The 16,259-nt window shown below is 37.0% G+C and overlaps 2 protein-coding genes across 2 annotated transcripts; both read left to right on the forward strand.

Moving 5' to 3' along the window:
* The first annotated feature begins 337 nt into the window (after positions 1-337).
* LOC136280519 (octopamine receptor beta-2R-like) lies at positions 338-1,928 on the forward strand. Its single transcript, XM_066165834.1, has 2 exons — positions 338-520; positions 616-1,928. Exon 2 carries the CDS (start codon positions 844-846, stop codon positions 1,789-1,791), a length of 948 nt encoding a protein of 315 aa, XP_066021931.1. The 5' UTR covers positions 338-520; positions 616-843; the 3' UTR covers positions 1,792-1,928.
* A 12,761-nt stretch (positions 1,929-14,689) lies between these two features.
* On the forward strand, positions 14,690-15,756 carry LOC136280578 (adrenocorticotropic hormone receptor-like). The gene has a single exon (XM_066166065.1). It carries the CDS (start codon positions 14,690-14,692, stop codon positions 15,716-15,718), a length of 1,029 nt encoding a protein of 342 aa, XP_066022162.1. The 3' UTR covers positions 15,719-15,756.
* The last annotated feature ends 503 nt before the right edge of the window (positions 15,757-16,259 follow it).

The raw sequence follows: 16,259 nt of genomic DNA on the forward strand, positions 1-16,259 counted from the left end.
AACTTCCAGAACTGCTGATGTTTACGCTGTGTGTTAATAGTACATATACAGCCTCAGTCACTAATTATCGTTTAGGCGATGAGAATATTTTGGGTTATTGAAAGCTTAAGAATTGAATTGAATATGCAACCTGTCCGAAATGCATACATTTAGTTTTGCTTCCTAACAAAAATACTTCAAAATTTAATAACTTGAAAGCGAAAGGCATCATGTCATTGAGTGTACCGTCGTAGACGCTGTTTTTTCCTCTTTCTGTATATGTATATGTTAATTTGAAGTAAGCGATAGATGTTTCCTACTGAGAGAAAATGGAAATTGTTCTTTCTTGCAGGGCTGACGGATATAGATAAACTCTAATAACGTTTGACTAGTCGATGTGCTTCACTGTCCAAACCAAGCGGCTGGCGAGACAAAAATCTCAGCATTTATCCCACTGACTTCTGTTTCACCTGTCTTGAGGTGGAAGCTGTATTCAAGTTATCTTCTGTTGGTGGTCTCCCTTACTTAATGCTGCAACATGGTAATTCGTATTTGAGTCACAAAGTCAGACAAGCTGTCGAATTGTAACCAGACACACATGCAGGAAATTATTTGATTGGTTTTGATCTTTCATAGTTGTTGACAAGGATACTGTTCCAAAGAGCTCGAGGTGCATCACTTGGTTGGATGAAAACGGAATATTCCATCGAGGGCCCGAGAAGTTCCAGTTTGCTGGAGGCGTGAGTGCATAAAAGACACCAGAAAGCACCTTTACAAATCGGTGTCAAGTCGAAGTTTAACAAATATACTTTTTGCGCATACACTGATTTAAACGCGCCTGCAGGAACAAATCAGAGAGTCTAGATGGCTTTAGCATCCTCGTCGAGTATGTGTTCAAACATTGGTCCTCCAAAAGCTCTCTCATACTTTACAGCCTCCTTTTCAGTTTTCCTGATAATTTTAACCATTCCTGGAAACTTTCTCATCTGTTTGGCCATCATAAAAGATCCCTTCAGAAACTTGAAAACACCTTTTAACTATTTCCTGTTAAGTCTAGCGACGACTGATCTGGTTGTGGGAACGATTATGGATCCCGTGTCAGTTGCTTTTCACACCAGCGAAGCGCTTCAACTTGACATCGTAGATATAAAAATCTTGCACATTTTATACTTTATCTTGTGCACGGCGTCTATTCTAACACTCATGGCACTTACCGTAGACAGATATGTGGCCGTATCATCGCCAGTGAAGTACAAAATAATGGTTACCTCCAAGCGCGCTATTTTAACATCCCTGTTAATTTGGGTGGCGGCACTAGGGTTTTCTTTCGTATACTTCAAACTCGGATTTATATTCTACTCCTTTATATTTGCAAACACTGCTGTTCTCAGCACGTGTGGGGTTCTCATCTTTGTTCATGTAGGAATACTTAAACGACTGCGCCAAAGATCGAGATATTGGCTAAACAGGGGAGAAATAGAGAGCACGAAGTCTGATGTACAGGAGAACCAAAAAAATCTTATCAATGCAAAAAAGGACAGCAAAGCAGTCAAAGCATTGATGATTGTGCTTCTTGCATTTTTTGCTTCGTTCACACCAGTCTGTGTTATGATTTACTTGTTAAATTATTGCTCAGGCTGTAGTTGTGTGCTAATTCATTGGTTGCGGGATTTGCAATTCTTAATTGTGTTGTGCAACTCTGGTATCAACCCTTATTTATACGCATGGAGGCTTCCTCAGTTCAAAAGGGCTTTCTACAAATTCCTTCATCTCAAGGCACGCACAAGGATAAGTGACAGTACCACAACATGAGTTTATGCCGCTGGCAAACGAGAAACCATCCAAATACCTAAAACTTTAAGCGGTGGAGACGAAAGGATTTCACCCGTTTAATAAAACTATACAACACAAATACACTCACAAAGAAAGAGTGTCCTTTCTCATTTGTATCCCGGTGTATGCATATTGTTGACATTGCTTTAACTAATAATTTAATGAGTAAGAAGATTTAGTAAGTCTAAGAAAGATAATCTTGTGAGATTTTCATGTATTTTTTTGTGTTGATTGCGGAAACTCTTCGTCTCAGAAATTAATCACCATTACCACTTAGAAAGGACCATCGAACTTAGTTATTTATTTGCATTCGGGTCGGATTTCGAATGATAAACCAAACATTAAATTCGTTTCCTCATTTTATCAGCAGCGATTAAACGAAGTAAGTAACGTATGAACCCATATGCAGTCCACACACACAGCGTTTTAACGATGGATGATGAATACGCAGACCACAATGTTCAGAGCAGTCCACGAAAGCATTTTTCTCAATATATCAATGACGATTACGTTAATCATTTTAGACCTTAAAGTGAATTGGTTTCTGTAATATCTTTCAGTTTCAACATTCTCATTAGTCGTTTGTAAACAACTTCAACTGCCACTAATACATCAACCACTGCTTGAAACATAAAGATCTAGCTAGCTTCTATAAAAGCTTTTCTGGAACAAAAAAAATTAAATAAAATTGATGAAATCTTTTTATAATAATTGGATTGTTGGTGCAGGAAGTATTAAAACATGGTATTAAGTTGCATTATTTAAAGCGACAATATGGCGCGTATTTAAAATTTATCAGAATGGGTGGTATAAGATTTCGGAACAACTTGCGGATATGTCAATTTTGTTTCCTCGTCTGCCATATTTTGTTCCTTGTTCAGGTAAAACAGACGACAAGCAAATTTTGATGGGAGTCGACTCTGTTTGACTTTGATTTCTTTTTCGTTTATTTCTTTAATCAGTGATAGAAGAGCGCAGCCTTAGCTCTTGTTAATTGTATTACCTTTTAATTTACGAACTATTTGAGTGATTAATTTTCTTCACGGAGCCAATGGGCTGATTGTGACTGCTCCATGTGGTTCCAATTCATCTGCAGATTCGGAGATGACTGTGATACGAGAATTGTTCTTAAATAACATATGCCATAAAATCTTTACAACAGGCTTTGTCCGTGCGCCATTCCTAGAATTTTCCACGCACAAAGTACCTTCGAGGTAGCGCCAGTTCTCATTACGTAATGCACGTGGTGCGTTTTTTCCAACTTAAAATACAATCAATTTAACTCCTCAGCTTATTGTCAGTCGGCGGGTAAGTTGGTAACAACCTAGCGCTCTACCAGGGTCAAGAATATAAGTTGACTCTCCTTTTAGATCATTATCAACATTTCAGTATCAAATCATTCCAAGTTATAAATGACTTTGATTACATTGTGGTGTCCCTTTAAGTTCTGTTCGTTTTCAGGACGGCAGGAGAAGGCAATCTAAAAGGCTTCCCTTTGCGCAACTTGAGGAGTGTCTGGTGGGATGACATACGCTCATCATCGGTTGGCATTGTTTTCTCTAAATCTGAAGACGCTACCAATAATCTATTATTCAACTTTAGTATACGCTGAAAGGAAAGAAAAAATTTGGCATTTAACTCACATTAAAACTAGACATAATAATCGATAACTCTGTATTACTATTACCACCAATCTTGAGCATGAAAAAATGGGAGCCAAAAAAGCCAAGGTTGCTGAGCCATCGAGTATTTGAAGCTGACAACGAAGACTGAAGGTTTTTTCAGTGAAAATCATTTCAAATTCGCAGCTCACAATGGGAGTGTCGACCCTCTTTTTGAAGCCCGCTGGTGAAATATCGATTCGCCAATAAGGGTAAAAATATGGGTTTTCACTGAGCTTATGTCGGCTTTCTTCCAGCGTCTACATAAAAAATGAAAAAACAATATGAAACTTGGTGCGCCATAATCTACACTTTTCCACTTGAATTCGACGAACGTACCCAGAATATTAGTCTTGTCCCTGTCAACTAATCAGTCTAAGTCAACATAATCATATTTAGGAAGGAAGGAGGATGGCGAAAGGCGATGAAGGTTATTAGGACGGATTTAAATTGACGCAAATAAAATATTTGGTTTACGAATGCACTGAATATGGGTAGCTACTTCAAAGAAGATTGTGTCTCAATGTCACTCAATAACCGAAAAAAAGATCTCACCTCAATCAGCCAGACATGTATTTCCCTCTGAGTTTTCGTTTTCTTTGACAGAGTTTTCGTTCTTTATAACAGAGCCTTCGCTGGTAATAGCAGAATCTTCGCTTGTTATGACCCTTCTGCATTTATGGCAGATCCTTCCTCTTTATCTCCTAATCTCAACATGTTTAATGGATTACGTCCGATAAGTTCAACAGAAAGTCCAAAAATAAGACCAATGTAAGCAACGAAGACCAGGAACTGTACAAACGGCGTCACGTCCATGTTGAGGATGGGTAAAATCATGTTTTGTACCTTTGCAGGAGATTTTTAGGATTTGTTTTGACCATAAGCTTTAAAATTTATACAGAAACGGGTTTTTCTAAAACTTGGCAGCCGTTATGATGCACATTTCAAATTGAACGCGAACCGGGAGAGGGTGCATTCATTTTCATTTTATAGAGATGCAGGGGTGGGGTTTCTTACCCTGAGTTTGAAATACTTCTTCCTAATTGACGAAGAAGTATTGAGCAACTCGATATATATATATATTTCGTAGATGTGTACTTTCCTTGTAGTATGGGGTACTTTTCATCTAAATTCAGTAAATCAACACAACACTCAAACATCTTGCAGTAGCATGAAGAGGGGAAATTAAAAGTGTTTTCTATACATTTCATTTTTTCTTTTTCAACATTTGTAATCTTCAATTTAAAGCGTCAGTTGCAGCTTTCCCCATTGTTTTCCTTACCGTAGCCCTTCAAACCCCTTTCTCTACATACTATTAGCCTGAAAGTGTCAAACTCCTTGGAGGTGCAACCCTGTCTATAGTCTATCGTAGGTACTCCCCCCTTCTCTTAAGGAAAGGCATAGAAAGCAATATTTGATAACCTGGTATAGAAGTGTTATTAGAATGCCTTCTCCGTTGAGAGATATTCGTTTACTTTAAACAGTAATTTTGAAGAAAGCTCATGGGTTCGAATACGAGATTCATAACCTACAGTGGCTTGGTTAAAATTGCCAGAGAAGAAATGATATTTGAGTTTGCCATGATGTCTTCAACAGGTACCAGTAGCTAGATTCTTAAAAATTAATTCACTGAAATGCAAATTTTTAGTTCCCTCTTCTGAATCATTAAAGCAGGCAACGCTTAAATCGTAACTTTTGTGTGTTTTACCGTTCACACTGTGGTTTACCTTTTTTAAAATAAAAAGACCACTATTTCGATGAGAATTTGCAAAATTGTGTAATTCCAGTGACATGTCGCTTCACCATAGACACTGTTTGTATTATTGTTATTATCATCTTCGTTACAATCAATATTTACATTATCATTTGCTAGTTAGACGATGAAAGAAATGGCCAGCCATATTATTGCGATTGTTTTGCCTTGTTGAGTGCGCTCAGTTAAGCTTTGTCAGGATTAAAACCAATTTGCAACGGAAAAAAAGAATAAAAATTGAGGTAATATGTTATAATAACGGTCTCCGCGAAAGCACCCCATTCTTTTTTGTCTTTCGATTTTAGTATCTCCAAGTGCGCTTAATTTTTTTATTTATTTATTCGTTTGTTCATTCATTTTTCTTTTTCATTTTTTTTTGCGGATGTCTTGTCTCTTGCGCAACGTAATGCTATAGAAAACCATTATGCTGACGTAAGCCAGTCCGGATAAAGCCGCTCGGTTCTGCACTCGCGTAGCTTTGTCTACGCTTTTTAAAAAAACGTGAAATTTTAACGAGGAGGCTTTAGCAGACCGCTGCATGTTTTCCCTTTTAATTCCACTGGCTGGGAGGTTATGGCGCATGGATAGCTAAGATCAAATCACAACAGGATTTATGTTACTAAGCAGAGCTACCTTAATGTCGAGTTAAAAGAAAAGGCACCAAAATAAAATACACCATTGGCAGCCGACTAACACGCTACATTGACGCGTTGCAATTCGACACACGATTCGTGCGATATCGTTCGTTCGATCTTATCCGTTAGTATGAAATTTAACGTGAAATTATCCGCGGCAGGTGATGATATAAATTACACTTTATGGTTAGATGTTGACAGTTCTGATGCCTATCAGCCATCAGTCTTAACACGTTTTGACAAAGACGGCCGACATCTATCGAAACCTCCAACATCTGAGTATGCCGAAAAGACTACCGGCTGCAGGGAAAGAGGTTATGTAAAATAGTTTGAGCTTATCCCAGCCTGATTACATTCTTCAAGACATTAGCTATATATGTATAGCTCTGTAGCTCAAACTGATAGAGATTTATTGCCGTTCCATGATTCTTTAAATTAAGGACCAATATCATGCCTTTCTTCAATGGTGAAACAAAAATGACTGCAGCAGCTGTGCAGGCGGAAAGATCCCTGATGTTTACTTGGGGATGCACCGGGCTCATAGTACATTGTGAATAAAAATTTACTGTGAATTACAGGGGCAATAACTCGTGTGTAACTAAACATCGATGTAAAGGCCTCGAGATAAACCCTTTCACTCTAAAGATCTTATTAGTAATTCTCCTTTCTTTCATACAATTTTTTTATGATGGTAATTTGGAGAAATTGGTATTGGGTCAACTAATAATCCACTTAAATTATATTTTCTTTATTCTCATTAGTTGTTTGTTTGATATTGTATTGAAATCGTGAGGAGAAAATGTGCCGTGGTCAGTCATGGGAGTTAAAGGGTTAAAGAGTCCTCACACTACCCTGGCGGGCCACTTAAAATGTTAGGGCTCAACAATAAATCGAGCGAATCGTACATATTCACCATATGGACCACAGCCTTTATTGAATTTAAGCAATTTATAGATTTTCACAGAATACAATATTGATGATAGCGGCTAAAGCATGCATCTACATCTAAATTTCGTCATTTGAAGCTGACAACGAAGACTGAAGGTTTTTTCAGTGAAAATCATTTCGAATTCGCAGCCCACAATCGGAGTGTCGACCCTCATTTTAAAGCCTGCTGGTGAAATATCGATTCGCCAATAAGGGTAAAAATATGGGTTTTCTTTGAGCTTATGTCGGCTTTCTTCCAGCGTCTACATAAAAAATGAAAAAACGATATGAAACTTGGTGCGCCATAATCTACATTTTTCCACTTGAATTCGACAAATGTACCCAGAGAATTAATCTTGTCCTTGTCAAATAATCGGTTCAAGTCAACATAATCATATTTAGGAAGGAAGGAGGATGGCGAAAGGCGATGAAGGTTATTAGGACGGATTTAAAATGACGCAAATAAAATATTTGGTCTACGAATGCACTGAATATGAGTAGCTACTTCAAAGAAGACTGTGTCTCAATGTCACTCAATAACCGAAAAAACGATCTCACTCGTTCTTTATAGCAGAGCCTTCGCTGGTAATAGCAGAATCTTCGCTTGTCATGACCGAACCTTCTGCATTTATGGCAGATCCTTCCTCTTTATCTCTTACTCTCAACATGTTTAATGGATTACGTCCGATAAGTTCAACAGAAAGTCCAAAAATAAGACCAATGTAAGCAACGAAGACCAGGAACTGTACAAACGGCGTCACGTCCATGTTGAGGATGGGTAAAATCATGTTTTGTACCTTTGCAGGAGGATTTGTTTTGACCACAAGCTTTAAAATTTATGCAGAAACGGGTTTTTCTAAAACTTGGCAGCCGTTATGATGCACATTTCAAATTGAACGCGAACCGGGGGAGGGTGCGTTCATTTTAATTTTATAGAGAGGCAGGGGTGGGGTTTCCTACCCTGAGTTTGAAATACTTCTTCCTAATTGACGAAGAACTATTGAGCAGCTCGATATATATATTTCGTATATGTGTACTTTCCTTGTAGTATGGGGTACCTTTCATCTAAATTCAGTAAATCAAAACAACACTCAAACGTCTTGCAGTAGCAAGAAGAAAGGAAATTAAAAGTGTTTTCTATAAATTTCATTTTTCTTTTGCAACATTTGTAATGTTCAATTTAAAGCATCAGTTGCAGCTTTCCTTATTGTGTTCCTTACCGCAGCCCTTGAAACCATTTTCTCTATATACCTTTAGCGTGAAAGTGTCAAGCTTTCTAGAGGTGCAACCCTGTCTATAGTCTATCGTAAGTACTGACCCCTTCTCTTATCCGTTAGTGTGAAATTTAACGTGACATTCTCCGCGGCAGGTGATGATATAAATTTCGCTTTATGGTTAGATGTTGAAGGTTCTGATGCCTGTCAGCCATCAGTCTTAACACGTTTTGACAAAGACGGCCGACATCTATCGAAACCGCTAACATTTGAGTATGCTAAAACGACTACCGGCTGAAAGGAAAGAGGTTATGTAAAACAGTTTGAGCTTATTCCAGCCTGATAATATTCTTCAAGATTTCAGCTATACATGTATAGCTCTGTACATCAAACTGATAGGGATTTGTTGCTGTTCCAGGTTCTTAAATTTAAAGAACAATATCGTGCCTTTCTTCTGTGGTGAAACAAAAATGACTGCAGCAGCTGTGCAAGCAGAAAGATCCGTGATGTTTACTTGGGGATGCACTGAGCTTATAGTAAATTGTGAATGAAAATCTATTGCGAATTACAGGGGCAGTAACTCGATGTTTAACTAAACATCAATATAACGGCCTCGAGATAAAACCTTTGATTCTAAAGATCTCATTAGTAATCCTCCTTACTGCCTATCATACAACTTTTTATGATGGCAATTTGGGAAATTGGTATTGGATAAACTGATAATCCACTCAAGGTATATTTTCCTTATTCTCATCAGTTGTTTGTTTGATATTGTATTGAAATCCTAAAGAGAAAATGTGTCGTGGTCAGACATGGGAGTTAAAGGGTTAAAGAGTCCTCACACTCCCCTGGCGGGCCACTTAAAATGTTAGGGCTCAACAACAAATAGAGCGAATCGTACATATTCACCATATGGACCACAGCCTTTATTGAATTCAAACAATTTATAGATTTTCATAGAATATAACATTCATGATAGCGGCTAAAGCATCTACATCTCAATTTCGTTATTTAGGAATGAAATTACGCTTTAACTTCAAGTTAGCTGTGTGGTCTTCACTGCAGTGAACCTATTTCTTTTGTTCCATTCCACATCTCAGCTCGCGGGCTTGTAAGCAAATTTCTCTCCGGTACTGTTGCTCACGTTTTGCCTAAAAAGATTCAATAAAAATAATCTTCAAATTTTTCTTCAAATTTATTCGAAAAAGAGAAATAAAAAAACAAGACCGTTAAGCTCTGACGAATATTTGGAGTAAAATGCATGAAAAGAACCGAATGACTTCTTCTTCCAATTCAACTATTTGGATACTGACTTAACCAGACAAACCGAAGAGACGATAGATTAAAAACCTGTACTTACCTCCTCCAAGCGTCTACGGATGTTCATCTTCATCATTTCTAAATTTCCAGCCCCTCCTTCATCTCCAACCTTTTTCGTACGCTTTTCCCAAAAGAATTTAAAACGGTTTTTAGTGCGGAAAAATTACTGAGTTGAACAAGCAGGATCATTCAGCAATGACATGAATGAAATGATAGAGAAAAAACATTATTGAAAGATTCCAGCTCATTTTGACATGACTAAATACATAGAGGAGGTATTTCTACGCTCACTAATAAGTGTTCCTTACTGGAAATTCTCTTTTTGAAAGGAAAAAAAATTGCAATTCCTAATCGAACCACCTAGAAAATTCAACTCAAATAAACATTGACACAATCTAAAACATTTTAGATGGACTGAAAACGAAAGAGATTTCTACTTATTCATGTACTTTTTCTACCTTGTAAGCACCACGCGTACAGCAGTCTTTATTAGGAATCCCGCCCTCAACTAACATCGAAGAAAGGAACAGAGCAAAAACACAAAGTGCTGTAGTCTTCATCTCGCTGACACAAGCTTCAGTGAATGAAAAGTTTTGGTATATATATATTAATTATAATTATATAATTATTATATATATTAATTATAATTATATAATTATTATATATATTAATTATAATTATATAATTATTAATCACCGGTGATCCAAGATGTGTGCAGCTGTATAGGAACGCTTTACTTGCTCAGCTCGGAGAAAATTAAACACTTTCTCAGTCGGCATTCTTCACAAAAATGCGTAAGTCAAAATGTGCCATAGACTTTTTTGATAATGGGATTTTAATAATGTTTTCCATTTCGCCTTATTGCCAGATGTCGGTTCAGTCATCCAAAATGCGCAAAATATTTACTTCGCTGTTTAAACCGAGTAACATTAGATAGATATTTTGCAAAGGCAAAAGAAAGTTTATGAGGTGAAACCAACTATGAGTAACATGACGAACGAGTAAGGTCTTTGACTAAACGGCACTATTGTCAAAGAACATTGTTGCTGACTTTCTATGAGGGTATTTTCAAGATGTCGCGATCAGAAATGATTTTTCGTCTCTTTCTTGATCAAAGTGAATTTCATAGCCAGGAAGGGTTGCGGAACATTTTGGGTTCGTTTACGCGCTTGTAGTGACAGAATTACTGAAGATTAGCGGCAAGGCTGTAGAAAACCTCCCTCGAAACACAACTGTCGGGCCTTTTTCAAAGTTAAGGCTACTTTTGTTTAAAAGGGTGTAGAAATAAAAATCCGCCGCTGTCATTAAGTCTAGCATCTTCTTTATATATTACTGCGACATTAACTTTGAGAAGAATTCTTTTTATTATTATTTTTTTCATATAGCTTTTGAGCCCTCTGGAAATGTATACATAGATAAAGGTTATTTTCTAGGCGCCAGCGCGGAAGTGCGAGTTTCTCATGCTGTTAAGCTGTCAATCCACCCACGATGATTCCCTAACTTTTTTCCTCCCCGAAAATTTATCTACATATCAACTCTGAATGCTGTCATTTATAGAAGAGTGTGACTAGATCGTAAAAGTCACGATTTGCACTGATGGAATGAATAATTAATTCGGCATTAAACATCTTGTATTTCTTTCTTCTCTCTTCTAATTTTGATTTTATCATTTTGTTACTCAAATCGACCGCTTTGCACAATAACGATTTCTGCTAGTAGCTAAATATTTTTCCACCCATTTCTTCAGCTATACGATTTTTATTTAACCAGATGCAGTTCGCATCAGCATCTTTTAGTGAAGTTCTTCCGCCCACGCAAATGAAACTCCTTAACTTTAGAAACTTCCGAAAAAATTTTCGCTGGAAACTAGCCTTCAAAACGCAGTCATTTCAAACTGTTCTGTATCACGGCCGAATGTAATTGGTTGGAGCTTGAGTTACCGCTCAGTATTTACCTGGGACTTTTCAAAGAAACTTATTCAAAGTAATTTTTAAGATTCTATGACGCACAAAAAAATTTTCACAAAAGACTGTGAATATTACTCGACCTCGTGTACTCGACCAGTTTTCCTGAATCGATTGAGATAATATATATTGGACTTCGTTCAGTAGCCCTTTAATGTAATTGCGTTAGTCAGTCTGACTCATTCACTGTTTCCACCACGGGCACGCGGGTCGTATCAGGTAAGTTTCTGATTTTCATTGTAAGGTGACGCTATTTATTGAGCAGCGAGCCTTTCACAAGTGAGAGGTTTTTCGCTCATTTACAGATGAAGGCGTATTGAAGCAAATCTGTAAGTGAAGCATATCACAAAGCGAAAGGAATTGTCAAGCCAGTTAATCATGAATCTGCCGGTTAATCACAGAATTTACATAAAAATTATTTTCATTTATTTCCTCTGGGTCATCCGTAAAACTTTTAACAACATCTGTATCTGGTTATGTAAACTGTTTATTTTTTCCCCAAAACATGACCTTTGAAACGCGTTTTTAACAGTTTCTATTGTGTTATTGCTCGTCTCTTATCTTTTTAAGAGAATGTCCTTACTGAGCTGTTTTAGCACCATAGTCTTATAACAGTTTTAGTTTTTCTCCGTTCTTCATTCACGGTGCAGCTTTCGGCAGATTACCTAAAACACAGATACAAAAGGACCAAACAGAAAATAAACAACCAATAAAAAAGGAACGAGGATTGTTAGGAAAATCATTCAGTCGTGGAAGTCATTAAGATAAGAAATAGATGCAGTATTAATTGTGTGAAATACCCAACATACCAAGCTTTCAGTCGCAAAACATGAACAAACGAACAGAATTTGAGACAAGTTTCAGACTTTAAAAAGCTTTAAAATCCACAGTTTATGAATCAGTGATTACGTTAGTACGGTCCTGATCAGATTATCACTTTTCACATATAAAAATATTTAGCTGACTAGTCATACGAATTGGCTCTCGCATGATGATGAGTAGTACTGTATACCTATCATACTGAATTTAAACTGTGAAAAAGATAATCCGAGGTTATGTTGCTTCCAATATTTAAGCATGATATAGCGATAAATATCCCATACTTCATTTTCGATTAGGCATAGGATCCCGACTTTGGGATTTTTTCGGTATTTTTCGGGGTATTCGTACTGTGTGTAATCAATCCTCTCTTGATCAACCTGTGGCGGATTTCTCTCTTAACTTTTTCTTCTTTTTTTTATTCTCCTGGCCGAAGCTCTTCAGAAACGTGAGTAATCATTTTTTGTAAACGAGAATGATGTCTTATTGCTTCTTATCTTTTGTTAGGATTAGAAGGAAACCTATACTTCTGTGATAAAAAAAGTGAACTAATTGCTAATCTATGAAAGGAAACAATCGTCCAACAAATTCATCTAATAATAGCACAGAAGTTAAGTAAGCTGCAACTCGGTGATAGAGTTTATCAGCTCTCTTCAAGATTGATCGTAACGGCTATTTCGTGCTCAAAGAGGCTGCTTCTTTTGATATCTTATCCTATATGGATTCTATTTCAGTTTCCTGTTTCTTTTCCTCTCTTTACTTCAATTTACTTCAAGCAATAACTAGCTTAACTGGTCAATATCGGTATATATCTGCTTTTGTGATCAGTATATACGACGACATGGTTTTTGGAAATTACCATTTTTAATAAATAGAGTTATATTTAATTTTTCTTTTTTTGTTCCTTCACTGTGGAATACTTTAGTTCCAAAAGCTTCTCAGCCCTTTTACTCCTTCAAATAAAGCGACAAAAGAAAGACAATTTGACCACTTTCTTTGATCGCTGCAATTACGTTGGCGCTTTGGTGAAAGGAATACAAAGCTATAGAAAACATCAGGATTTGGCAATTGGAACTGGATGTACGAGAACTGACATTTTGATGATAGGAAAGTATAACTAAACTAAACCATATGTCAAATTGTCAAATAGACAATGATTTCTTTAGAGATACTCTTTTTTCGGTAAGTCAATGTGAAAATAGGCGCAATAAATTTTAAAAAACCTGAATGAAATGATACTTAAGCTCCTTAGCCCCTAAGAAAAAGAGCTTTTAGCGACGATCCGCGGCTATTGCAGGTGTCTTATATAGGAAATAAATTGACGGAAAAATTAAAGGCGATGATAAAAAAATACATATAGTATTAATGTGTAAAACATAAAGGGAAGCTTTACTTTATGAATAAAGATAACTTCGTTGAATTTTACTTATCAGAATTGTTTTGACGATCATAGGTTTATCAAAAATATCGCTGGAGAAAAGGAGGAGAACAAAGAGAATGCCCTCTATGATGAAATTTGACACTGAAAATAAAAATAATGTAACTGCTTTGTTCTGTTTTTTTTTTCTTCTGTATGCCTCCCAGTTATTAGAAAATTTTATAAGAAACTATGAAAAGCTAGATCTATTGATTTTGTTTCACCAAAACTCAGGATGTTCGCACCGCCACGCTGAGGGTAATTAACTAAGAGATTGAAAATTATACCATTACATACACCCTTGCTGTTTATCACATAATCATTGAATAAAGATAAAGAAGAAAAAAATATGATTACAACTTCCAGAACTGCTGATGTTTACGCTGTGTGTTAATAGTACATATACAGCCTCAGTCACTGATTATTATGATGAATTGAATTGAATATGCAACCTGTCCGAAATGCATACATTTAATTTTGCTTCCTAACAAAAATACTTCAAAATTTGATAACTTGAAAGCGAAAGGCATCATGTCGTTGAGTGTACCGTCGTAGACGCTGTTTTTTCCTCTTTCTGTATGTGTATAAGTTAATTTTTAGGTAAGCGATAGACGTTTCCTACTGAGAGAAAATGGAAATTGCTTTTTCTTGCAGGGCTGACGGATATAGATAAACTCTAATAACGTTTGACTAGCCGATGTGCTTCACTGTCCAAACCAAGCGGCTGGCGAGACAAAAATCTCAGCATTTATCCCACTGACTTCTGTTTCACCTGTCTTGAGAGGTGGAAGCTGTATTAAGTTATCTTCTGTTGGTGGTCTCCCTTACTTAATGCTGCAACATGGTAATTCGTATTTGAGTCGCAAAGTCAGACAAGCTGTCGAATTGTAACCAGACACACATGCAGGAAATTATTTGATTGGTTTTGATCTTTCATAGTTGTTGACAAGGATAATGTTCCAAAGAGCTCGAGGTGCATCACTTGGTTGGATGAAAACGGAATATTCCATCGAGGGCCCGAGAAGTTCCAGTTTCCTGGAGGCGTGAGTGCATAAAAGACAACAGAAAGCACCTTTACAAATCGGTGTCAAGTCGAAGTTTAACAAATATACTATTTGCGTATACACTGATTTTAGTGCGCCTGCGGGAACAAATCAGAGAGTTTAAATGGCTTTAGCATCGGCGTCAAGTATGTGTTCAAACATTGGTCCTCCAAAAGCTCTCTCATACTTTACAGCCTCCTTTTCAGTTTTCCTAATAATTTTGATTATTCCTGGAAACTTTCTAGTCTGTTTGGCCATCATAAAAGATCCCTTCAGAAACTTGAAAACACCTTTTAACTATTTCCTGTTAAGTCTAGCGGCCACTGATCTGATTGTGGGAACGATTCTGGATCCCGTGTCAGTTGCTTTTCACACCAGCGAAGCGCTTCAACTTGACATCGTAGATATCAAAATCTTGCACATTTTATACTTTATCTTGTGCACGTCGTCTATTCTAACACTCATGGCACTTACCGTAGACAGATATGTGGCCGTATCGTCGCCAGTGAAGTACAGAACAATGGTTACCTCCAAGCGCGCTATTTTAACATCCCTGTCAATTTGGGTGGCGGCACTAGGGTTTTCTTTCGTTTACTTCAAACTCGGATTTATATTCTACTCCTTCATATTTGCAAACACTGCTGTTCTCAGCACGTTTGGGGTTCTCATCTTTGTTCATGTAGGAATACTTAAACGACTGCGACAAAGATCGAGATATTGGCGAAAGAGGAGAGCAATGGAGAGCACGAAGTCTGATGTACAGGAGAACCAAAGAAATCTTATCCATGCAAAGAAGGACAGAAAAGCAGTCAAAGCATTGATGATTGTGCTTCTTGCATCTTTTGCTTCGTTCACACCAGCCTGTGTTATGATTTACTTGTTAAATTTTTGCTCAGGCTGTAGTTGTGTGCTGATTCATTGGTTGCGGGATTTGCAATTCTTAATTGTGTTGTGCAACTCTGGTATAAACCCTTATTTATACGCATGGAGGCTTCCTCAGTTCAAAAGAGCTTTCTACAAATTCCTTCATCTCAAGGCACGCACAAGGATAAGTGACATTACCACGATATCAGTTTATGCCGCTGGCAAACGAGAAACCATCCAAATACCTAAAACTTTAAGCGGTGGAGACGAAAGGATTTCAACCGTTTAATAAAACTATACAAACACAAATACACTCACAAAGGAAGAGTGTCCTTTCTCATTTGTATCTCGGTGTATGCATATCATTGAACTTGCCTTAGTTAAAAATGTAATGAGTAAGAAGACTTAGTAAGTCTGAGAAAGATAATCTTAGGACATTTTCATATATTTTATTGTATTGTGAAAGTGAAATGTTTGAGGGGATTGCCGAAACTCTTCGTCTCAGAAATTTATCACTATTACCACTTAGAAAGGACCATCGAACTTAGGTATTTATTTGCTTTCGGGTCGGATTTCGAACGATGAACCAAACATTAAATTCGTTTCCTCATTTTATCAGCAGCGATTAAATGAAGTAAGTAACGTTTAAACCCATATGCAGTCCACACACACAGCATTGTAACGAATGATGATGAATACACGGACCACAATTTACAGAGCAGTCCACAAACGCAGTTTTCCTAATATATCAATGACGATTACGTTTATCATTTCAGACCCTAAAGTGAAGTGGTTTCTGTAATATCTTTCAGTTTCAACTACTCATTCTC

The sequence above is a fragment of the Pocillopora verrucosa genome, chromosome 4 (assembly GCF_036669915.1).
Source record: "Pocillopora verrucosa isolate sample1 chromosome 4, ASM3666991v2, whole genome shotgun sequence".
Taxonomy (NCBI): Eukaryota; Metazoa; Cnidaria; class Anthozoa; order Scleractinia; family Pocilloporidae; genus Pocillopora; species Pocillopora verrucosa.